At 40.4% G+C, this 25,151-nt stretch overlaps 1 protein-coding gene across 4 annotated transcripts in view; it reads right to left on the reverse strand.

Moving 5' to 3' along the window:
* Positions 1-25,151, reverse strand: part of DPP6 (dipeptidyl peptidase like 6) — a 447,472-nt gene that overhangs the window by 250,948 nt on the left and 171,373 nt on the right. Inside the window, exon 1 of one of the 4 annotated variants that reach the window (XM_072328925.1) lies at positions 14,280-14,421. The exons of the other annotated variants lie outside the window; for them this stretch is intronic. Within the exon in view, the coding sequence (XP_072185026.1) occupies positions 14,280-14,330 (51 nt within the window). The 5' untranslated portion in view covers positions 14,331-14,421. Of the gene's footprint in view, positions 1-14,279; positions 14,422-25,151 lie in introns of those variants that run through there. 4 annotated transcript variants of the gene reach the window in all.

Here is a 25,151-nt window from a genome sequence, read left to right on the forward strand (position 1 = left end):
TACCTCTCTAGGACGTGCAGCCTTAGATCTCAAGCAGAATCTTGATGCTTTAGAGTGATATTTCATAAGCACTTTGTGTGTATGGAGGAAGGAGCAAATGGAGTGCAGGGGCTCAACCCTACCGTGAAGAGCTTTGTAAAACCAGAACAATGATTTTTCTCTCCTGTAAGTGAAAAGCAGAGGCAACCTTCACCTGGATCAGCTACTCTTCCTTGTGAAGCTGCTCATGAATTCTACTGTACTCGTGAAACTCAAACAGCACTTCTTTGGATCAGATCTCTGTTCATTGCAAGACTTGTGTCCCTGGGTTATGAAGCTTTTTGTCATCTCGCTCTGTCAATCCTAGCTGTCCTAGGTCTGTATCCCCGGGCCCTGCACATTTCTGGGCCATCTTGTGGCACTGAATTTGATAGATGACTTCATGCTGCTACAGTGCACCAGCTGTGCATTGATATTGGGGCTGGGAAACACACAGTGTAAAGAGAAAGAGGCATAGAGCAAGAGCTCCTATTATACAGCTGCACTGATCAGTACAGGTGGGTATCTTTTACAGCCCTCTCATGTGCAGGTGGTTTCCATACTTCAGTCATTCCTTCACAACGTGCACATTTCCACTTCAAAGCTTCTACAGTATTGAAGAGAGGTTTTTCCAACCTATGCAGAGTCCATTTAAGTTAAGAGAGGTTCATCTTCCCTAAGTTTGTAGTCCTGGAATGGCTTTATCTTGACAGTGTTCAAAGTTCTCTCTAAACACCCTCTGGTAAAGAGAGAGAGCTCTTCTTCCTGAGAATGACTACTGCACATGTACGTGCCCACACACAGAGCCATGCATAACATGACTGTGGCATACTTGGGGTCCGCACTCCTATGTGTATGTAAAAGCACAGAATACAAAGATGTGAGGGATTTGCTTCTGAATTCCTTTGAATCCTGCTGTACAGCAAGAACTACCTATGTCAAACTGCTATTTGGTTTTTAAACACACCATTTCTTGGCCTTTTCTTCCATTTCTCTTGCCACGTGTTGACTTTCTGAGGATAAGAGTTCTTTTGTGAGCAGTGGGCTCACAACTGAAGGGATTTTGCTGTTCATGTGAAGCTCTTCTGCACAAAACATTCTTCAGCCAGGGCTGGGCTGAGTCCCAGGCAGGCTGGAACTTCAGCTGACTTCCACAGCAAGGAGCCCAGTGGAGGGATTATGGATGGTAAGTAAATAATGGACTTTGATACTATGTCGAGCCATGTAAGAAAATTATCTGAGCATACCAGGAGCTTATAAATGAAAGAGCCTCTCACCAGGCACTTCAGAGATGAGGGAAAAAGAGACCTATGAGACTTAAAAATTCAATGAAAACCTATCTGCTAGTTAGGAGATGAATCCTTAGATGTCTGACCTAAATTCCAAGTAATGCTGATGAATGGCAGGAAGACTGAGCTATGTGCAGTCTTATCATGTAATCTTAAGTCTTTCTGTAGTCCTACACATATTACTTATGGAAAGATAATGCAAGGAACACAAAGTTGGGTTAGCTATCTGCTTCTGCTCTCTTAAGCAATAATTCAGTTTGGATTTCAACAAATTCTCTTCCTCATACATTTATTTTCTTTATTACTCACTGTCCACATAGCCATGCACTCATTTAGTATGTGTTACTATCATACACGAATCTGCCACATCATCTCTGTATTGTCTTTTACTGAGCACTGAAAGTTTAAAGTGAAATGGTATTTAGTGTTGTAACATTGAGCCTCTTTGGAAAAAAAAATCGTACTTTGAATCTCTTGGTTCCAATTTCCCATCTAGAATCAACACAGCACTCCTACCACCGCATTAACTTAAATGCTAGACATACTTAAATACCGCAAAATAGAAGTAGCTGCTGAAAACCCTGGCACAGATATTGTCCCCTCTTTGTTTCCTCTGTGGCACATCTCCCCAGGAGGTACAGTGCTGCCCCAGAATATTCTGTGCCTGACCTTGAGTCCTTGCGAGTTGCTGTGCCAGCTCCCCCTGCGTGATGGGTTGCACTGGCGTGCCTGGTGATATTCTGACCTGCACAAACCCAGAGAAGCATCACAAAGAATCACGTGGGCTGTGATGCAGACAGAATCATAGCAACATAGAATGGCTTGGGTTGGGAGGAACCTCAAAGATCACCCATTTCCAAACCCCTACTCACTGGCACTCACTATTGCTTTTTTCCCTCATCAAGCTAAAATATAATGGAACCTGCAGAGCAGTTAGATGAGATGCAATAATAGCCTTACAAAAGCACGCGCTCACTGCAGCGGCTGCTGCTCATCCTCACTGCGTAGCACAAAAATTAGAAACCACATCTCACATTGTTTACCCTCCCCAGATCCTGAGAAATTCAAAAACCCACTGGATCCTGCGAGTTAATGGTGGAAAACAACCCCAAACAATCAAAGCATTCAGACTGCCTCTTTACTGATGCAAGACTGATCCCCTAAATCAATACTTCAGTGTTTCCTCTAGGTCAGTTGGAAATTTTCATATAATGGCAAAGGGATTTAGCTGCATCCCCTGGGAACTATTCTGTCACTGAAGAGATTTTACAAGCAGGAAGCTTTGCTTTATATTCAGCACATGTTTTGCCATTTAAAATTTAATTCCTTAAATGTAAATTAAACCCTGTCTCATTATGACAAATATTTTCCCCCTTTTTCCTTATGTTTACTACTTTCATAAATACGTAGACTGCCATCAACCTGTCCCTACATTACTCATCATTAAATCAAAGCGTTTCATACATATTTGAACGCTCTTTCAAACACTAATTGTTCCAATCCTTTGATCGTTTCCTCTCCCTCTGAAAGAGCACTGCAAGAAACAAATGCATTCTGAGCAGACAGCTAGACTGACAGGGCAAGGCAAATATGATTTCTGAATTTGATACAGATAGAGGAAAGGGTAAGGAGATCTCTTCAAAATACTCTTAGAAACATTTTATCACAGAGCAGGAAGGCAGAGTCATTTTCACCTTGCGCTGGCATGCAGGGGTTGATAAGAAATGAGGTGCAGAAAAGCTGAGGAAGGAGCATGGGTGCAGTCTGAACACTGCAGAGAGTATCACCGAATCATTAAGTTTGGAAAAGACCTCTAAGATCATCTAGTCCAACCACCAACCCATCCCCAGTATTACCCACTGACCACATCCATCTCCATGCCTCTGGAACACCTCCAGGGATGGGTGACTCCATCGCCTCCCTGTGCAGCCTGTGCCACTGCATCACCTGCATCTTCCAGAGAAGAGACTTTTCCTAATATCCAACCCAAATCTCCCTGGGCATAACTTCAGGCCGTTACCTCTCATCCTATCGCTGTTACCTGGGAGCACAGCCCAATCTTGACCTTTTCATAGCCTCCTTTCAGAGAGTTGTAGAGAGTGATGAAATCTCCCTCTCAGCCTCTTCTCCGGACTGAACAACCCCAGTTTCCCCTCTGCTTCTTCCCATCAGAGCTGCCCTTCTCTGGACATGCTCCAGAGCCTTAATAACTTGCAATAAGGGGTCCAACATCCAACACAGTACTTGAGGTGTGGCCTCACCAATACAAGTACATCTTTCATGGGCTGCAGCTAGCCCTGCAGCAGTCATGGTGAGGAGCCAGCAGTGAATGGTATTCCTCTGAGTGGTCAGTGACAGGGAAGCAGGAGCAGATTCAGAGCCCCACAGTCCCAGTGATGAAAGGAAGAGCTTGAGAGCTTTTAATAATGAAGTCCACAGCATTTCCCTCTCAGCAAAACCCCCAGGACCTGCCTCTGGCTACTCAAATACAGTTCCGAAGCTAGAGATCAGAACAGATCGGTGCTTTTAGACTGTTTATAAGGAGAAACAAAATACCAGATTACAAAATCACAGAACCATAGAATTAAAGAATATCTGAGGTCAGAAGACATCTCTGGGTCCATCTGCTCCCACCCTGCCCCACCAGGACCACTCAGAGCTGAGTACCGAGGCCCATGCCAAGGCAGCTTTTGGACATCTCTCCACCACCTACCTAAGCAGAAAGGTTTATATGCAGGCATGAGGCAATGGAACATGTTTGCTCAGAGAGGTTGTGGATACCCCATCCCTGGAGGCATTCAAGGCCTGGTCTGATCCGGCCCTGGGCAGCCTGACCTGGTAGTTGGCAACCTTGCCCACAGCAGGGAGGCAGGATCCCAGTGTTCTTTAAGATCCCTTCCAATCTAAGCCATTCAGTGATCCTACAAAGGTTTGCCATAGAAGCTGAAAGCTGGTCTGAGTGATCTTGAATCAAAGGGCTGACCATGCCAAAAGGATAGTGATGACTTCTCTTTGGGTGGTGGTCCACACAGGCACAGCTTCTGTCTACGTTGTACCTGGTACCCAGATACTGAGATCTAACTTAGGTCATCGCCCACAGTAGTGCCATACACAAGATTATAAAGCAGACTACGTAGGTTCTGAACCTACAGGGAACCACAGATGTGCTTAATGGATGCTTTATGTGCAGCTCTGCTGCAAAATCATGCCCATAATCTGAAATGGTGAAAACAGATATACCTATAAACCAAAAACACACATTCTGAGGCAACCGTAAAGCCTTCGGAATGCAAAGACCTTTGTCATACATAGTACCTAATGTTTTTGCACATCAGCTTGTGAAATAGCAAAATGACTAAACCAATTAGTTATAAATCCACAAAATCTGTACCTCTAAAATATGAACTAAAGTTGTTGAAGAAGAATCCATAAAGAATTTATGACACATCACAAATCCTGTGATTTGAGGGGAGACATCCAACATGTCTTTCAGAAACCATCTCAGCTTCACTTTATTACTTCTGTGCTTTAAAAATAAGCTGACTTTATAATAAATAATATATAGCGTAACTACTGAATTCTCTGAGCAAACAACTGATTCTGGCAGAGCTGACAGGGAACACGAATGAAGCCAAGCATTGATATCTCTGTGTCATATCTCTTTGTAATACCCCTGCAAAAAACAAAGTGCCAAAGAACTTCATTCCACCCTAGCATAGCTCTTAGTCACAGCCACCCAACAGCCTCCTTGTAGCCCCGAGAGGGACTGCTCTTCAGTAAGAGAAGGACCTTTCTCCCTAACCACTAGCTATACATAGCTTGAAACTACAGATACTTTTGAGGGAGAAAGAAACCATCTACTCATTGTCAATCAAGTTATTATTTGAAAGATTCCTTGTTTTCAGAAAAAGTTCCACAGAGGCAATAAATGCAGTGAAACGCAGGAAACAGCCATAAACCTTTTTCACTCCTGCAGTCCAGCAACAGCTTTCTCTAAGCATTATGGGGAAGCAAAAACAGCATAAGAGAAGGACTTGCCAGAAATACACATTACATTTTGTATAGCTCAAATCCCAGCTTCATATCAGGTCATCATAAATGCTACCATAGTGTTGACGTTCCAGGTAGGAGTCTGGCCATATTCCCAAAGGGACAACCAAGTCTACAGCTGCTTCACTCATGAGGGATCAGCTCTGGATAAGGCCAAAGACAAGATGTGAATACCACCTTGGGATAAATCCGTGTACCTTCCTGAGTCACTGACTCTCTTTATTCCTTGAGAACTGGTATCTATGGGTTGAAGTTTTACTATTCTTATTTTAGCTCAGCTATTCCCACACGTTAACTCAATAGAGACATTCAGAACAAATGGATGCTTTGCATGGTAGAGAAATTTAGATAGCAAAAATAGCCTTCCCAGACAGATGAGACTGTCAACATATCAAGAACAAACGTTTTTCTCCCCTTCTCCACCCTTCAGTCTCTGAGGCTGACTGAATTAAGTCCCCAGATGTACACTACATATTCTTCATTCACCTCCCTCGTACCAAAATGCCCTCTTAGGCTTTCTACCCACACAAGGGGTGCCTGCTGGCATCACTCACCTCCAGTTGTTGTCCTTTCCTCTGGGCAGAAAATAGGAAGGGCATTTCCTTTTATCAGTGATCGAGAACGCAAAAATTTATACTGACTTCAGAAGAGTACAAGAGACTCTCTTCTTCCTTGTAGGTATTAGAGCAGAACAGAGTCAACACACTAAAATGTTTTTCCCTCTTGCCTCACACATGATTTATTTAGAAGCCAATAGTAATAAAAGGAAATCGTAACAGGAGAAGAATTGCCATAAATAGGACAATGGCGTGTCTGGGGCAAGGACAGAATGGATCCAGGAGTAGCTCTGCTAGTGAGATGAAAACATAATTTTTCTCTGTTTATCGACCTGTGGTATAACTGTCCAAAATGCACTGGAGAGGATGGAAGTAACCATCCTCCTGACAGGTCTTCCATCATATGATGGCCTCAGCCTAGTCTGGAGACCACTTTGATTTTCATCATAGCAGCGGTGGGCAATAGGTGATCATCCTCCCTGAAGATATAAACTCGTAAGTGAAAGCTAAAAATTGTTTTGCCCCAGAATAATTAGCAAAACAGTTAAGAGCAAAAGGAGAAAGTCCTCAGAGTTCAGTAAGATCCAGAGCTCTCATAAACAAATTCCTTAAGTACTGAAAGAGTTGCCAATTTTGTTTGCCGTCACCAGAAATTACTATTTTTATGGCTTTTACTGACCAAATTTGTGTAATTACACAAACTTCTGCATTTGCAGATGCATTCTGAGCTATTTGCATTATTTCTCTAATATGTGTACTTTTATTTTATTTTTTGCCACAAGGACACCGTACCATTAATTCTGTACCCTCTCTAAATGCAGCAATTATCCACCAAACAAATATTCTGCACCACACTTCAAGGATACTCTCACCTTCCCATCCTCCAGTGCTGTTGCTGGGCAGAGGAGGAGAAGTCACCTTTACCCTGTAAGGATGCAGGGTCAAGAGAAGTCCCTGGTACAATCTCAACAGTTCTTAAAATAATAATAAAAAAAAACCCACAATCATGATTATAGGCAAGCGTCCACTGAACCTGTTATTTGCCATTAAATTATATGCATTAGTTAGAATGAGTATATCTTATAAAACTTTCAGGTTAGATATTCAGTTTAGCACAGAGTACATGCAAGATTAACCAAGTGTGAAGTTCCTCAGGTGCCAAGCTGAAGCAGGCTCATGTTTCCTTGCTTTCATAAACTATTTCTCACATGAAAGATGTATGAGTCTTTGGGTAATAAATGCTTGCCTTTCACCTGGAGAAGGCAAATTGTAATGGAGTTGAATAGGAGTGCCTATGTATGTATGTTTATCTGTGTGTTTCTTGATAGAGATGCCATTGGTTGAAAAATGGAAAAAGCTGCTCCTTGTTCAGAATTTTGAGGTTGTTGCAGCCATTAAGAGTCACATCACATCCTAGGCCCTGCTGTCCCATGAGAACCCTGGGATCTTCACACTGCTCTGAGTGGCTCTAACATTCATCAACACCTGCTGAAAGTTTATGGAGACCAAACAGCAAATATGAGCACAGTGAGGTGGTGGGTGGTGCATTTCTGCAGTGGAGACAGTGATTATGTCACCTCTGCTGGCACAGAATTCACAAACACAGGCTCATGTTCATCTCTGGCAAAAATGCACAGGTAATGGTGGTGACTATGTTGAAAAATAGTGTTCAATAGCTGAGAATGTACTCCATCAAACTGAGTTATTGTGCTCGTTTATAGCTGTTGTCATTTCCATAGAAATAAGTAGGAGGCATTACTTTTGGAGCAACCTACATAAATTACATTTCAATTTTTCACCAATAACTACTTTTGGGAAGATAAAAAATGTTCACCTTTTCCCCCTTTTTGCTGCTTTGATAGAAAGGTAAAACGTAAGATCTGATTTGAGATCTTACTCTCTTGAGCTCCTCAAGCTCCTGTTTTCCAGTAGTGGCTTAAGGATCCTTCAACTTAATGAACCCCAAGATTCTATCACAGCCATCCTGTTTTGTTTTTAAATGAATCTAAGGCCAAGTACTGGCTTCCTGTCATTGTTTTACTAGTGGTGAGAAGCTCGGTCCCTACTAACTAAACACATGTTGCTATGGTCAATATAGGTACTTGCAGAAAGAAGAAAGGGAGACTGAGCTGTGCCTATAAGAGGTAAATATTACCAATTGCTGATACAGTCCCTGAAAAGAAAATGTGAATTCTAGTGCTGTCCTTCCTCCTTTCTTCTTCTTCATAATTCAAAAAGAATTTAAGTCAATTCACAACACATTGCACCTCGTTTAAATAAGCAGAAGATTTGAAACTACCTAACTGCAAGCAATGTAGCCAAGACCCATGGTTTGATAAATTACATGCAATCACCCTGAAGATCCTCAGCATCTAATTCCTGACTTATTGAAGTCAATGGAGTTTTGCCAACAACTTCAAGCAAAGCAGTATTTCACTCTAGGTACTTTGGACCTCATAATTTGTAAGAAAAACGCTGACTGGAAATGATAACGTAAATTATATGCAGCACGCTGTCACTGCTAACAGTGACTACAAACAGGCATTAGCACAGCATCAGCAAGACCGACTTCAGTACAGGTACACAGCATGTTTTATCATGAAAGGGGAATCACAGATAGATAGTGATGTAGGAAAGTGCGGAGACAGTTTAAAAAGTTTTGAATGCCCATTTTCATTTCCTCGCCGACTCCTCCACTTCAGCTTTATGCTGCTCAAGTACGTGGAGAGTGATATTTTGAGAGCATTATTTCTTCTATAAAATTCTATTTTAAAAATGCTGACCCTGCGCTAGAAGAGGTTCTGATGTCATCCCTGGTAGGACTGTAACTCAAGCCAAAACTCAAAGTTAATAAACAAGTAGCCTCTCCTATATCTTCTTACAACTCTAAAGACCTGAACTTACTAAGACAGCCAAAACATTCCAAGCTGCTCTTTCCCTCTAAGGACGTTTCCCTGGCACTTCTTTCATGGGACCTTACACAGGACTAGTGACTGAAGCAAGTACAGAGCCCACCAGAAGACCACCCTTAGACTCCAGCTCTGTCCATGTTAAGATTCAATAGTTTAGGTGCTGTTGTGTTTTTTTCAAAGCCATGTTGGCTTGCAAATTCCTAACATAAAAGCAGAAGCAGCTTTGTAAAGAATGCTTACAATTTCATTCATCCTACCTTTTAAGCTAAGGATACAACAGGACACACTTTCAGACTGCTTTACACACCTCGCTCTGAACAATTAAATCTAGCAATTTAAATCCTGGTCAATGAGACTTGGAAGAATGAATGAAGTCTATAATCTACCCTACATTTAACAGCTTTACCACACTTGGGAGCCCCATACTGACCCTAGGGAATGAGCAATGATAGATCACTTATGTATGTAGTGAATTAAATAGTTCCTATTTGGAATCAAAACACCTGGTATTAGTAGTTGTGTGTAATTGGTAGCACTGTAAACATTAGGAAAGGGGCAGTACACAACAATACCTGTAATCTACACCTCTAAAGATTTAGAGTGTCATTGTTTTTCCAACACAGAAGACAAATCTCAAATAACTAAAACCTGCTTAAGGAACTTAACATCTGTCTTTCCAGGGAAGACCTGCAGTACTATCAAGCCCGAGAACATACTTAAATGTTTTCTGTTATTATTTTAGATCAATCCACTTTTCTTTGTAGTTATCCTCAATCATTCTCAGCAGCAACACACGTTACACACACACCAAGCAGAAGTGTCAATGATCTCCCCAAAAAGAACAATTGGATATTTTCAGCATCATAAAACAGAAAGCAATAAATGACCAACCCACATTTGCTTGCAGTTGTTTGACATCTAACAGTTTTCCTTGTTCATCTGTCCGAGCACTTCCCAGGTGAATCCCTGTAGTAGCTCTAGGCACAACCCATAAGTCTGGAGGGGCCTACCCAGGCACAGGGTAGGTGACTTTAAAGGGACACACAGTTGTCCCTAGGTAAATCCATCCCCAGATGGAGGGATGAGGAGCTACATAAAGCACTGTTGCTCCTCCTGAGTGGTTGCTCACCTGAGAATGAAGGATTTCCAGTGATGGGAATTGGTTCCAGCAGAAACAGTAGAGTTGGAAGCTGCTGCATCAAATGTCTCCTTTCACTTCCTTTCCTCCACTAATTACAAAGCCATAAAACAGGAGAACAGAAGAAAGCAAAGGGAAGACCACAATCCCAAAAATCCTGACCCCTCTGTTGCCCTGTGTCAAGAATAAACAGCTTCTCTTGCTCAATTCCCACCTCTGTAGCTTGAATTTGTGCGAGTCCCTGTCATCCTTGCACCTCTCAGCCCACCATTCCTACCTGCCAGCACTAACCAGATCGTCATCGGGCAGGTCCCCACTGCTCAAGCCACAGGAGGGCTTCTCCGGCTGCGTTCCAGTAGGTGCCCATGGGCTTGCTCCCCACCCACTCTGAGGGTCAACTGAAGACATTTAGCCTCTTCCCTCCTTCCCACTCTTCTCCCAGTTCGTGCCTTCTGCAGAAGAAATACACCCTTGGACCTGGAGGGGGTGGAGGCTAATGGATGGACTTGGGTGCCTGTTAGTCTTTTAAAAGCTATTATAGGCAGCAATAGAGAAGCCATCAAGAAACCCTGAGTAGTGTGCTTCCTTCCTAAATCCATCTCTGCCCACTCAAGTCTTGTACCATCAGCTTTTACTATATGCACCTGTCCTCAAGGACACAATAGGCAGATCCCCTACAGTCTATTTTGACAAAGTATAGCCCAGAAGCATCAAGAAGGAGATACAAGGAAGCAACACCAAAAAAAGTTTACAGTTGACCATATTGCACACTAATAAGGACACTGTGGAGAACAAATGGAATGCATGGGGCCACATCAGCTGGAACTTGCATTCAGATCCTGTTCCTCAGCAAAGAAACTGCAGGCCACGGCCACTTAAGCAAGGGTGACAGCATTTTTATCTAAAAGTCAGGAATACAAGACTGGATAGGCACTCTGTTAATTGGCTGAAAGCATGTCAGCCCTGCTGCTCTTGGGGCTGGGGAAGACACAGTAAGGATACGAACACTATATTTTAAAAGCTATTTAAAACAGCATTTTTATCTTCCTGCCTCTGTGGTTACTAACACAAACTGCCTAAAACAGTGTTTATGAAGAAATGCTTTTAAGAAGCAATGAGACAGAAATTTCTTCAGAATCAGTGCTTTTCATACCAATTTTCGGCCCAGAATACACAAATTATGAATCAGAGAAGTAACATTTCCTGATGGAAATAGTGATAGTTTGAGGAGATGCTCCTGACAAGTGAGAATTGCTTCAGCTCACAACCGTAAGTACTTTTCAGAGTAAATTATAGGGATTTTTAAAAGGCGTATTTACTCCAAACATCCCCTTCAAACACTTGAGATGAAAGAGCATAGCAGGTTTTTATAACCACCACAATCTATTAGGCCAAAAATCCATACAGAAATGGAGCTTAAATACTTACAGATAAGATGGATCACAATGTGGTGTAAGTAAACGTGTGCTCTAAACATTTCCTAAATCAAGGTTTCCATCAGGGGCTCAGCATCTTTGAAGGAGCCAGTATATATTTTCATATCAATTTCCATGTTATCCTGACAGTTGCTTTAGGACTTTGTAACTAGCAAAATCTGGCACGCAATCCCTTGGAATACGGCACAAGCATTGGCCAAACAGCTCTATCATTAACAAACACTTCTAATGGGTTCTCAAGACTCCTCAGTGCATAAGTTAAATACGATATCCTTCAATCCTCATGATAACGCCGCATGCCCATTACATATTGTAATCAGTAATCTTTTTCATAATGACTATAGGGGGATTCTTTATTTATTTATTTTAGGTAAATGAGCTCACAATTGAGTACAGAAGGATTGTTTATTGTCACTGCTGGTTTTGACCCTAACGTTCATTTTCCTTCATTTTACCAATACATTTGGCTTTCTGTCCTTAATTAGCTGAGTCGGATGTACGTTCAAAAGGGTTTTGCTCCCAGCCGCTCCACCAGCAGGGGTGGATAGCTATTGAATCCTTCATAACTATCAGTCAGTGATACATATCAGTGCTTTGGAGATCCATTTGAAACATAGGCCAGGGTAAAAATTAACTGAAAACAACGAGGCTTCTCACGGTGATCAAAGATTTCTGGAGAAACAACTACATTTCCCTGACTCCAGCTGAAGGACATTCCATGCTGCATGAAGACTGACTGATACTTCTCAAACAGCGCTATCTTTGAATGCATATAATATTGCAAAAAATATCTTGAAGGCCTCGTACATCCAATTTTTTATGAATACATTTAAGAATGTATTCATAAAATACATAAAATTCATAAAATACATTTAAAAATGTATTCATAAGGGGAGTAGGTAATTAACAGCATGATTCAGATCCTTCAGTAGACATAAATCATCGTAGCTCCACTGGTTTCAATTTGTACTGCCTGTGAAAAAGGCTCTCTACACCTTTTGGTAATCACAGAGTGAATTCATCATCCCCAAATAATTAAGGATTTAATTTAATTATCTGTTAATCTCTTCATTTTATGACTGTATTCTGAAGGATGGCAAGAACTACAGAGAGCTGTTGCAAGGGATGTTAATGAGAAGTACAGTGTATCATCATTTTGATATATCCATAAATATTGAGCAAGTTAATGCCAAGAGTTAAGTGGAAGAAGGGAGCGTGCACCATATCATAGACATATAATCTCCTGTATAAATATATTATGGCTTATTATAAATGCACATGCTGCACAATAAAAAAAGGTCTAGCCTTTATTTTAATCCCAACCATAAAAGCCCTCTTCCACATTTTGACCCATTTCTACCCAGAATAACTTGAAGCAGGAAAAAGAAACAGCAGCATTTAGAACTAACGTTTGCTTCTGCAGAAACTTAATTTTGAACTATATCACCCTGAAATATCAGGTACCATGTTGATGGAATAGGGGAAAGTGCTTTGGGAGAGGAGCAGAAAATGTGTCAATTAAATGATGCTTAATAGCCTGCAGTTTAATAGCTGTTACAAATAGGAGGTAAAGGACAAAGCGTTCAGCTGCACAACAAAACACACGACTATATGCAAATAAAACCTTTCTATCCAAGAAGGACATTTTGCCCCTTAATACTAAACAGCTTCCTGAGCTCATTTAAGAACCATGCCCTGTGGTAATTATCTCGTGTCACTTCACATGATATAATGCCTCCTTATGCTTAATGGATATGTTTTAATTTCTAAGGAAACTGCCTGGTTGCACAAATGAAACTTGCATGATGATTAAAATATAATTTTCACTCAGGCAATAACGTTTGTCAATAAACAAAACCATAAATAGAGACATTACTTCTATTTCAAGGTAGTCCTTAAAATGCGGAAAACCTCCACTACTCTACGTGCAGACTACAAATTGCTGCATACCACAGAGATCATCGCCTTCTCATCATTGATGGAACCTCATATAAAAGCTGCCTTTAAATATTCAAATCGATACTACCAGGAAGCAAGTCAACAGAATTTCACATTGTGGATGACTCCCACTCTTTAACTACTGAATGCAAGACAACGAATGCAACTTCATCAGCTGATACCAGAGTCCCATATTCTGAAAGCATCCAAGGAAATTTGTTGAAGCCTGTTGAAATGAAAGGTGTTTGCTGCTTAATTATCAGCGGGAAGAACTGACTCCAAACTTGTTAAGAAAGCCTTCAAAGAACTGCTTGTGAGACACCAGAGGGATGTCCGCTTCACTTGTTGCGCAACATTAACTGTATGTTTGGTAAAGAACGATCTGTTTCATCTCTATTTCTAACCTGTAAGACATGCAGCTGTTTAAAAAGTAAATACGCCTTTCTAATATTATTTTTATTCATTTGACCATCATACCAGACTTCAATGGAACACGGACTTTAAGCACATTCCATACAGCTCAGCTTCACAATTTATCTCAGTTAAATCACAGCTTCAGGGGACAACGGCTTTTTTTTCCCTACCATTTTCTTTTACCTTTTTTCACCCATCTACAAATGGCATTTTTTTAATACTACTGAGGAAATCTGAGCTTCCCCGAGGGTTTTTAATATACGAGTGTTGTTGTTGTTTCAAATCCTCCGGAACTTTTCTCAGAAGTCACATTAACCTGAATGTTTAACGTCTCTAGAAATAAATAAGCAAAGATGGAACTCATCTAGAAAACCATAAAAATACAGTCAAAGCTGTACTGACAAGTCTGACCAAATAACATGCATGCAGCAGGACAGCTTGCCCACAAACACCAGTATTAGCTGCTTGTAATTTACATTTCCCCACAGCAATCTGTTTAATAGACTAATGCATATTTTTTCACTCACCCTCCATAATTTTTTAAATCTCTTCACTCTGGACAATTTGGATTTGTTCATCTCTGTTGTCTGTAGATCAAATATGTATCCTATGTAGCTGTAAGTATTTCTATAACCAGTCGGGTGCCTAAAAACAGTAGAGTGATGGATAGTCTTGAAAACAGAGGCACTCCCTGGCTTTTAATGCTGCTTCCAATAACCACACAGTTCACAGCTCAGCATAAAGTAACCAATAGCCAAGCATGACATTAAAAAAAACAACACTAAAATCCCTCCTTTGAGATCATAGAGGGAGAAGGCTTGATCCATCCAATACTTGATTTAGGTCAGTGAAAAGAGATGCTATTATGTCAGCCATCCAACTTTAAGAAGACTCGTAAGCTGACAGCCGTGGCACTTTAAAGCACTGTCATGATGAGTCTTTACAAAAAGGATTGTTTTAATCTTAAGAAAAAAAAAAAAAAAAGAAGAAAGCTATTTAAAATATATGGAAATTATATGATATTACAAAACTGTCTGCAATCACAGGATATTACAAAGCTGTCAGCAATATGCTCCAATGTAATGGTGCTGAGAAACAGATCATGTGGCGTTTTCTAATTCATTTTTGTCGTTTCCTAACCATATAATGCTCATATAGTTATGTGAATGTGCACATCAGCCATTCTACCCAAAAAGTTTTTAACTCTTTCTCCCTTAGAAAATAAAATTATGCAAGTTAGCAGACTCAAATATGCCAGATTTTGATTTTGGAAATCAATGGATGATACCAGGGATTTTACTAATTCTTCTAAGGGAAAAGAAGATGGGAGAGAATCCGTGACAGATCCCAACCATGGAAAAAATTGATCACAGCTCATGCTTACAAGGCTGCTGAAGGAAAGGAGCCACTTGGTTTTATTATTCATACCACCGGTTTTACATTCCCTACTATAATTTCATAATTTCAGGAAAAGAAAAAGTAAACAAGCTGTGAAACGTGTCTCACTATTAAGATATAAAATAGAAATATACGTATCAAGTCCTTGAGAAAGTAACGTTTCTTGGCTGTTGCAACTTCATAGTTGACCTCTGCATTGACTCATTGCATTGAGACATCTCCGCAAAGGGACCCTCTTCATAAGTGTCACCTCGAATCAAAAGGCAGGTAATGCACCAACTTGGGTGTGCAGAAAGAAGTCATACAGCAAATATTCTAAAATGGTTTTGCTTCAAATACTCGGTACACACTGTTGCTCAAAGCACACAAAGAAAGGGTTACCAGTATATCCTCATCATGTGCATTCTGTCACTTTCCATGTCACACTGTGCTTGCCTAGATACTTGGTGTTTAGATCTTTACCTTCACATTGCAGCATTGCAGAAACTTTATCTCCCCCTCACAAAATACTGTGTGGTGTACTCTCAATCAAATTACACTGCGTATAAGGGCACATTTGATACTGCTGGCCAGTACTGGTGCAGCCTCTATCAAACCTGGCCTCTTTCTCATCAAGAAAAAAATCTACACAGAAATCCTGCAGGTCTGAAGCAGCAAGCTTTTACTTGAGTAGTATTTCATTACTTATAATATATAGCAAAATCATTAGGAGACATGCATTTACCAGTAAATTCAGGATCTGACCCATGCTTTCTAGCAGCCATGAGATGCTTCACCAAACATACAGCTTCACTTCAAATGTGCATACCAAGATTGGTAGACATAAGAGCAGCTCAGTACTGCTTGTTATCTCTGAAAGCTTCTCCTAGGTATCTGTGACTATTTTGCTTTCACATTGATATCAAAGTCCTAATGTTGTTACATTAGGAGCATTCTTGTTAACAGAATCTGATCTGTTTAATGAAGAATAAAAGTGAGTCCATGTCTCAGTTTTATGGAAAATAACAAACTATATCTCCTTATGCTTCCTGTAAGCACTTCATTTCTCCCCTTATGAATCAGGTTCTGAATTATCTAATGCTATTCCAAACTTCCAAGTTTTCAGACCTGCCTCTCAGATATTTTGGCAATACAGTTAATCTGCCTGCCATTGAAAAGATAGTTATGAATATTTCAAACTCCCTAGTTTGAAATCTTGTCAGCTTACTGTTAGGTTTGTTTATCGTTAGCTAGATTTAAGAGAATACCTAGAAACTCTCCTTGATGTCATATGGTCATAACTACCAAGGCATCAAATGCCTGCTGTTAAGCTAAATACGGGCAAGTGATGGCAAAGGAACAAATGCACTAACTAAGGTTATAGTTGTATGACTTCTGCATGTAGCTGTGTCTCTAAAGAGAATAAGACTGACAGCTCAATGCTTATGCGTGGATACCGAGGAAGAGCTGGGTCAGTATCTTAGTGCTTTTTTCTTCTTCCCTATCTTGTTCATGCACTACTTAACACTTGATGCTAAAGTATGATACTAGACCCCAGCAACATCAAAGAAAAAAAACAACAAAAGAAAAATGCAGTCATACCTAAAATTGTTAAACTCTTTTCTCCAAGAACAAGAATCTGCCCTATGTTTCTTCATGCTCAAAAGATTGACAAAAACTTCTGGCTTTACCTACTGCAATGAGTGCAATTGCTCAGGACACCCCTTTTGCTTGGCTTGCTCAGGGAACGTAAATAACACTGCATGCCCAGGCCAAGGTCAATCTAAACATGGCTCTATCTTGTGGCTTTCTTCACTGTTTTGGTTAGAAGCCAGGAGAAATTTTACTTCTGAATTACATGTATTTACTTCAGAATGCTTCTACACCAATTTATGGTCTTATCTCAAGCGGTTTTTACAGTCTTTCCACATTGTAATCTGCTGAAAAGTGGATTTCAGCACATTTTTAACCTAATCCTAATTCATAAATAAACTAGAGTAGTTCATTCACTACCCTCTCTACTCCGACATCTTTTCCCTAGGTGTAAAAGCATTGACATTTTCAAGGTATCTCCAGCAGGGTGAGTGAACTGGAGGAGGTCAGAGCAGAGTCCAGCTATTGTTTACCACATCACTCCCTCGTGTCCATAAACTCTGATCTCAAAATAAACCTCATTAGAACAAGAGTGAAATTCCTGTCTTCACTAAACTATAGAATTTTTCCTACACGACCATCACTTTGTAAGAAACAGCCAGATTAAGAAAGGGAGAGAGAAAAGACAGAGAACGTTAATATCAAAAAGCCATATTGAGCTTTTGTTTTAAGTCTCCTACTCTTCTTATACCTCCTCCTACAACTGGGATGGTGCTTGTGTGAGCCACGTAACTGGCTGAACATTCACTTCACCTGAACAGTACTAACAGACAAAAACAGTAGACACTGCTATTGATGTTACTTCTTCAAATGTGAAGCATGCTGCAACGTCTCCTTGGTTAAGTCAACACAGCCCCTCAAGGGGCCACGCTGTGACACAGAGTAGAAAATCTATCTTTTTTTATCAAGTTATTTTAGAGGTAGGTGAGTTTACTTACCAGCATACTGATCTGGCTCATAGTATGGCTGTGCAAACAATTGCATTGGCAAGCTGGGGATAAGCAGTTCCCACCACTAGTGTTAACCACCAGCCCCTCACTGCGAGTCACAAGCAACTGCTGAGCCCACTTCTTGGAAACACCTAATATCACTGGGTGAGAATCAGTGCTTTGCAAGCAAAAAGAGCACTAAGAAGAAGCCACACTACAGCAATAAGAACATACTGAAGATCATCCACAAGATAAGGTATGTTTGATGGTCACTGGTATTTGCATATATATATTAACTCAAATGAATACTTTGGCCATATCCATGCATTGTGCATTACTCTTGTGACAAAGAAAAACTGTCGCTACATCCTTCAAAGGAAAGGAATTAAACCAATACCTGATTTTACACTCAATCAATTACTTTTCCATCCACAGTGTAATATGAATTCTCAGATCTGAGAATGTATTTGTTGTACATTTCTATGTAGTGTTTATTGTGCGCTGCTCTTTGTGGGCATGTGTTTTCTTTCCACTTTCTGTTGTTCTCTGACATTGATCTGTGATGTAACACTGTGCGCCTTGCAGTTCTCTGCTTCTCTGTATACATCCTGTGTAGACATAGAATGTTAGGAACAGTAATGCTTTTGTCTTGGTATTACTTTCATCAGAGTAACTTAACCAGATAAAGTAAATTACTCCCTGACAGTGGGAGACAAAGATTTATAAAATCAGCAAAGTAGGTTTAAAGAAAATACACAACGAGCTATTTTCTACCCTAATGAAAATGAGAGGTGCTTGAAATAACCAGGAAATGAATTAGAAAAATGCAGAAATATAAAGCAATTAGGACAAAAACAGATCTAGTGACTTGAAAAGACACTAGACCTGAAGGCAGGAAATGACAGGTGCTCCCACCTCGTTTAAAGGACAAACCCTACTAAGAAAACAGTCACTGTCTCTGATCAATGAGCTTTTATCTGAAATCTCCACCAAGGTGATCAGTTAATGTTAATCCAGAGGGCATTTTGTGTGATCAGCCATTAGTGATGCAATCAACTCATATCATGGCCATCTATATAACATATTTTAGTCCTTATGAAGATGGATAACTTTTAGCTGCCAGTTTGAAGTAAGAAGCTCCTTATCCCACTCCTATAATCATCTTTACTCTGTTCAGTGTAATTATTGCCCAGGTGATAAGGGAGACTAAGGAGACGGGCAGACAAAAATATACTCCCAAGTGCCTTAACTATTTCAGATCTTAATGCTTTAAACTCACTATTCATACTGAAAAATATTAGCTTAATCACCAGAAATGGAACTCTTTCAGCAAAATGCAGATGTCTGCCCTGTAGAGGTCTTTAAATAAGATAGTCTTCCTGGATTCCTTTTGCAGTTGATGGAGAGCAAGTCGGCAGAGTCACTGCACCTCACACTAGGCATCTAAGTCTTATCAGAAGAGTCATGATCTGTGCCAGTCAAGAGTCATGACCAACAAGTGCTGGCATTGTTCTTTCGATTATGAACAGAGCCTGGGATGACTAGGTTAGGTTTCCATCACTCTTAGATTGATTCAAGCTAATTCTGTCTCCACAAGTTTCCTGAGCAATATTTCACCTCTGACAAAAACCCACTGCACTGCAAGCACTGCACTTCTTGGTTTTTTGCACTAAAGACAACAGTATTTATGCATGCATCTAGATGCACGTGTGCATGTGAGCTCAGGAGGAGTGATGAACGTATCTAGGGCTGGATATAACAGATACTGATATTCCCTAGGGAAGTGAATTTCTTTGCTCTAGTTACTAGAAGAACGGAGATGATGGCAGGCTCCCTCTGTCACTACACCTCCTAGCAACTGCCCAGCAACCAAGTTAGTAGTTGGTGAGGGTATTCATGTTTAATAGCTTACTACTCCCTCAAAACATCTGGTGTAAATCACTTCTGGAAACAGCTCTGGACCAGATGGAGTATTAGTCCATGGCATTTGGATCGGGTAATTCCTATGATAATTTTTGCAACAATTTAGATGGGCATTGGTCACAGAGCCAGGTGTGAGTCAATTTTATTATAGGAAAAGGACACCCTTCCCCTTCTTACCTACCACTGGAAAAGTATATTTACATACACACATATATAAAAGGAGATTTTCACAATGTAGTACTTGCAGAGAAAGAAGGAGCACTGCAGATTCCAGTAGTGAAAAGCTGGGCTCCCACTGCTCCTTCAGACACACAATGAAAGAGGGAACATTTTTTTCAGAGTTGTTATCTGCAGATTTGGCAGATGTCTCTTTATGAGCTTAAGTAATGCATTATATGTACCAGTAAATGCAGTATTTAGCAGCATTACAACCCGTATTGTAGATGCCTGCAGGCTCCCTGATGATTCCCAGTGGTATTGTTGGTGCTTAAAGGGATGCAGAAAAAAGAAGTATAAAAAAGGCTACATTAAAACATAGAATCATAGAATCATTAAGGTTGGAAAAAGAACAGAAAGATCATTATGTCCAACCACCCACCCATCCTCATCATGCCCACTAACCATGTCCCTCAGTGCCACATGTAACCCTTCCATCAAAAACCTCCAGGAACATGCAATAAGGCTACATTTCTTGAAACAATCAATAAATCTGAGCATACCAAAGTCCAAAGGTCCAGCATAAGCAATCATACAAAGAACCAATCTTCACTGAGTTAAATGAACATCAGACTTCTTTCCATATTGAATGTATGAATAAAGGCAACCCAAACTACCAGTTGTTACTGAACATCATCTACATGAAAGGCAGTAACACAGCCAGAAGGTCAGACTTTGGCCCCCACATAAGGGCAGCTGGATTGAACATCAAGGTCAGCTATGTATGATATCACACAGACAACTTTATAGTTCATATTTTCCCAAATTATTGGGAAATTATCTCCTATTTAAATGCTTCTCTGTAATATTGTTCTTTGCTTATACATCCTTACAATACCAAGCTATGAAAAACAGTAAAACATTATGTGCCATGCAATCTTGTCATTGTTCTGCTCTCACATTAACATACTGATTCCAAACAACAGGGAACAAAAACATGTCACCACTGAAGTGCTACAGTCAGATCTGAGGCTTTACAGCCATTTTAGAGATTAGCAGTGTGGCTGCTTATTAGTTCCTCTAACTGGCTAAAGAAAACTATCACATAAAACTGAATCATTAGCCTTTGGCAAACTGCCTCAGTTGTTTTACTTTATTTTTTTTTAAGAACAGGCTTGTACAATTTGAGAAATCAAATGATTTTTCTTAATATATATAAATATATATGCACAATGAAATAGGAAAGTTGATAATTTTCCTCTCTTAATTGTTGTGAACTGAGTGAGGCCTGCAAGCTTACAGCGCAAACAGATTTGTTGTTTTTCCATGTGAGTTACTGCAGGATTCCTTGCTCCTGTGCGGCCTTTTAAAAGATATGAAATGATAGAGAAGCAAGTCTGTTCCTGTTCCCTTAAGTCACAGTGACAGAATGTCAAAGCGGTGGCTGTGCCAATGAGTTTCTCAGCAGGGACATATTCATCAGTGCTGGTATTTGCTGCATGAAATTCCTCTGGATGAGTTTGTAGCAATAAGGCACCGTGTCAAGTGGAAAGGACACAAAGCTGCATCACTGCCAGTGATACCACAAATGTAATCATCCTCCCCATTGGACGCAGACCACTATGAAGAAACCTGAGGCCAATGCCATTCTCACACTTGACAATACAGAGTCAATGGAAGCTGGGCATTAGGAGCAAGAAGCTCCCAGTGCACACCTTGTGAAAGAGGATCTCATTGCTGAGACAGAGCACACCATCATGTCTCTTTTTCAGTTCACCTCTCACATCTGTGCGGCCACTCTTCTGGAACAAGCATTTGTCATAATGCTTGCTTTTCTGCTTCACAATAGAAGCCAGTTGGTCTGAACCCCATATTGAATGATTACATCTGTGCAGGCCATTTTGAGCAGGGGAGCAGCATCCAATGGACTTTTATCTCCCAAATGTCACTTGGAGTATTTTGTTGTGTTAGCTGGATAGCCAAGTGCCTGATTTTCACTGAACTGAGTATTTTGACAGCATTTTTCACTCCAATAATTAAAGCAGCGGGAGGTAGACACAAAAATAAAGCGCACTTGAAGAATTAAAGTACCAAGAAATAAAGGCCTAGATCAAGATAGTCTCACCCAGTAGGTTCAGAGTCTCCACAGCAAGGCCATAAATCAATGCTTCTAGCACTGAAAAAGCGTCAAGACACATGTCAGAGTGAGTGCACACATACAATACATGCATACATAGAGCCATATTTGGCAAAAATGTAACTCACATCAAGGGTTACAGATAATTCAGTCTAGGAGAGGATAAGTTTATGAGGAGGGATAGGAAGGCAAGCCTGGATACAGAATAAGAAAGATCCTCTTAGAGTGCATCTCAGGAGATTGAAGGCCAGAGAAGAAAGAAACAGAGAATCTCAAGGAAACAGTGATAAAACAGCCTGGTGAGAAGGATATGAACAAGCAGAGGCTACAGGAGGGGGAGGCTGCTGAAAGGCAAGGAGAGGTGCCAAGAGGAAAGATACCCAGCCCTGACAAAGCGAGGACAGACAGAAAGAAATGTTGTTATCTGGGACAGAGTAGCTCCCAAAATAGAACACAATCTCCTCCCCTGTTTAGAGTAGGAAATGGCAAATCCTATCTCTTAACTTCCATCATTTCTCCTTTCCCTTCATTCTGCTGCCTCCATCAAAACCTTCAAGTGCTTGAAGACACGTTAAGCAAATTAAACAGTATGCAGAATATCTGCAGAAAAAATCTGACCCACACAAGCCTTTGACGCCTGGAGGTAACATCAGTGCCAGGTAAATACAATGACACCAACCCTAGAAGGGCTCAACACCAGAGATTTGCAGGGGGCTGCATTGTCACCATTTCCCTCATAGCAAAGTAGCTCTATGAAGCCTATAGTGGGGTACTGCAATCTCTTAAGCTCAGCCCAGAGCAGTGGCAGGGTGCAAGGCAAGCTCTAGATTTGGGAAACAGAGAGTATGGAAGATTTCCTAGGGATGGCTGCATTCATCAGCTGCTGCTGCTGAAGCCTGCTGATAGCCATCAAAAGTAAATGCGTTTCCCTTCTAGTGAGGAGGAAATAAAAGGCTTGCTGATACACTGGGCTGAAAAACAAAATATACAGTCTCCTGAAAATAAGGACAGTCGGGAGGAATATCAGGCCAGAAAATCTCCGTATTTCTTCAGAATCACTGATAATATAACAGTTTTGGTAAAATTAAAAGAAAACAATGTGACAGGGCAGCAAAGCCTGATAAGCTGATATTTATGGCCCTGCCTCTTGTAATGATCAGAGAGGGACCTATCTAAACCAGGAGACTTATTAAATCTTTGAATGAAAGGAATATCTCCTTGCAGAAGTGAGATATTCAATTACACTTTCACATCCAGATGTGGAATCTTTAGTACAGGAGAGACATGGACAGAACTGGACAAGATAATATGCAGCAATGAATACACAGTAATCTAACATATACTTTCCAGTTCCAATGCTTGATGGTTTTAACAGAGGACAACACAATTGTTTAAGTAAATATAATAAAATCTCTTGCAATACCAAATAATGAAGCAATTCCTAGAGGCCATGACTGTAATTAAATAGCATGATTTATTTTATTGCCAGTGTCTCATTTTCTATTAAATTAGATGCAAACTTGGCCAAGCTAACAGACACCCTTACCTCCATATTAGAAATAATAACAATAAACTCCAGAATCTTTGTTGTTAGCCAAATTAGTCTGTTGTTCACACAGTCCATACAATTTGCAACTTTTCACACAAATATATCATACAACCACCTTTTCTGCAGCTTCAGTGTTAAAAGTGACTTTCAACACATGCCTTGTATTTCTAGCTGACTTGATGTTCTTTTCTTCAGTGCATGTTTACTTTTCTTAATCCTGCTTGCTTGTCAAGTCCTCTAAGTCACACTTTCTTAATGAATCTCATATACTACTGAAAATACACAGCAAAATCATCATAGTAATTTTTTCCAGCTGAATTTCCTTTTTTATTAAATGCTGAGATGAGGACTTTTCCCTCTGACAAGGTATGAATACTGATTAGTAGACTTTACTGTATTATCAACTGCTGCTTCCAGCAATCATATATTTGTTAGGCTCTTTACTACCATCTCTGTGCCTCTTTTTGTTTCCCTAAGGTTTACCTGCAGAGTGGAACTTCACCCTACTGCTGCAAAGGTAATTTCTGGACATGAACTCATGTCCTTGGCTTCCCACTAAATACTGCTAAGAAGTCACAAAAAATTTCCTATGCAGAAGAGCCTTAGTTAGAATGGAAAATAACAAGAGAATCTGCAAAATAACTTAATTTACCCTAAAACAGGAGTTCACAGCATTGCTTCTCACCTATACTGACTGTCATGGCTGGATCTCCAAAGGAAGGGTAGATGTGGCACCAGGGGACATGGTTAGCAGGCATGGCTGTGATGGGTGAATGGTTGGACATGATTATTTTAGTGGTCTTCTCCAACATTAATCTTTCTATGATTTTGTGATCTAAACGTCGTGTAGGAACCTAGACACTGGGCTTACAGTGGATCACATAGCTAGGCAGATTAATTCCTTCATTTTAGGATGATGGAATTAAACAGTCAGCAGTTTGGGTACTCAGTGAGCACAACGATTTCCTACAGTCATTACAGATCAAACTCTTCCCAGAATAACAGTCCTGAGCAAACTCATTACTCACACCATGGCCCTGTGCACTCTTTCCTGAAATACACCCCTCTACCTCACAATCTTACTATTCAAAATGTTTTCCAAATGGTCTCTGTGCATTAAAATAATGAAATTCAGCATAGCCAGAAATGCTGCAAACCTGAATTCTCAGGGAACTGCCAGCAGAGATCATGGAGTAAGAGAGCCAAACATGCTAGAACAGACTATGAGAGAAGGAGAGAGATGATGTGCTGGTGCAGTGCAGCCTTGCAGTTCTTGGATTATTGTTCTCTGGAATACCTTGTTAGGGTGACTTTAATCAATTTCATCATTTATTTCACAAAAAAAAGACATACTTGAATAGGCTCGGTGTGCTTGAGGCATAGGGACTTGCCTTAGCTGAGCAGCCCCTGGACACTGTAATTCAGATGGCAGCCATAAGCCATACCCATCCAGACCAGACTGAGTGACTGCAGCAGATCCAGTGGCATTGCATGGATTTTAGTTACATCAAGTATTACAACCACTACAGCTATTCTAACCTATAGAAAAAAATTACTTCAAATGTTTACATTACTTAGACCAAAGTATTTGAATCACGGCTTCTCATCTAAACTGTGCAGACCTTCACAAACATCCATTAACTTGGGAAAAAGGAGAAAACGACAAAGCCGAGTT

The sequence above is a fragment of the Excalfactoria chinensis genome, chromosome 2, assembly GCF_039878825.1.
Source record: "Excalfactoria chinensis isolate bCotChi1 chromosome 2, bCotChi1.hap2, whole genome shotgun sequence".
Classification (NCBI taxonomy): Eukaryota; Metazoa; Chordata; class Aves; order Galliformes; family Phasianidae; genus Excalfactoria; species Excalfactoria chinensis.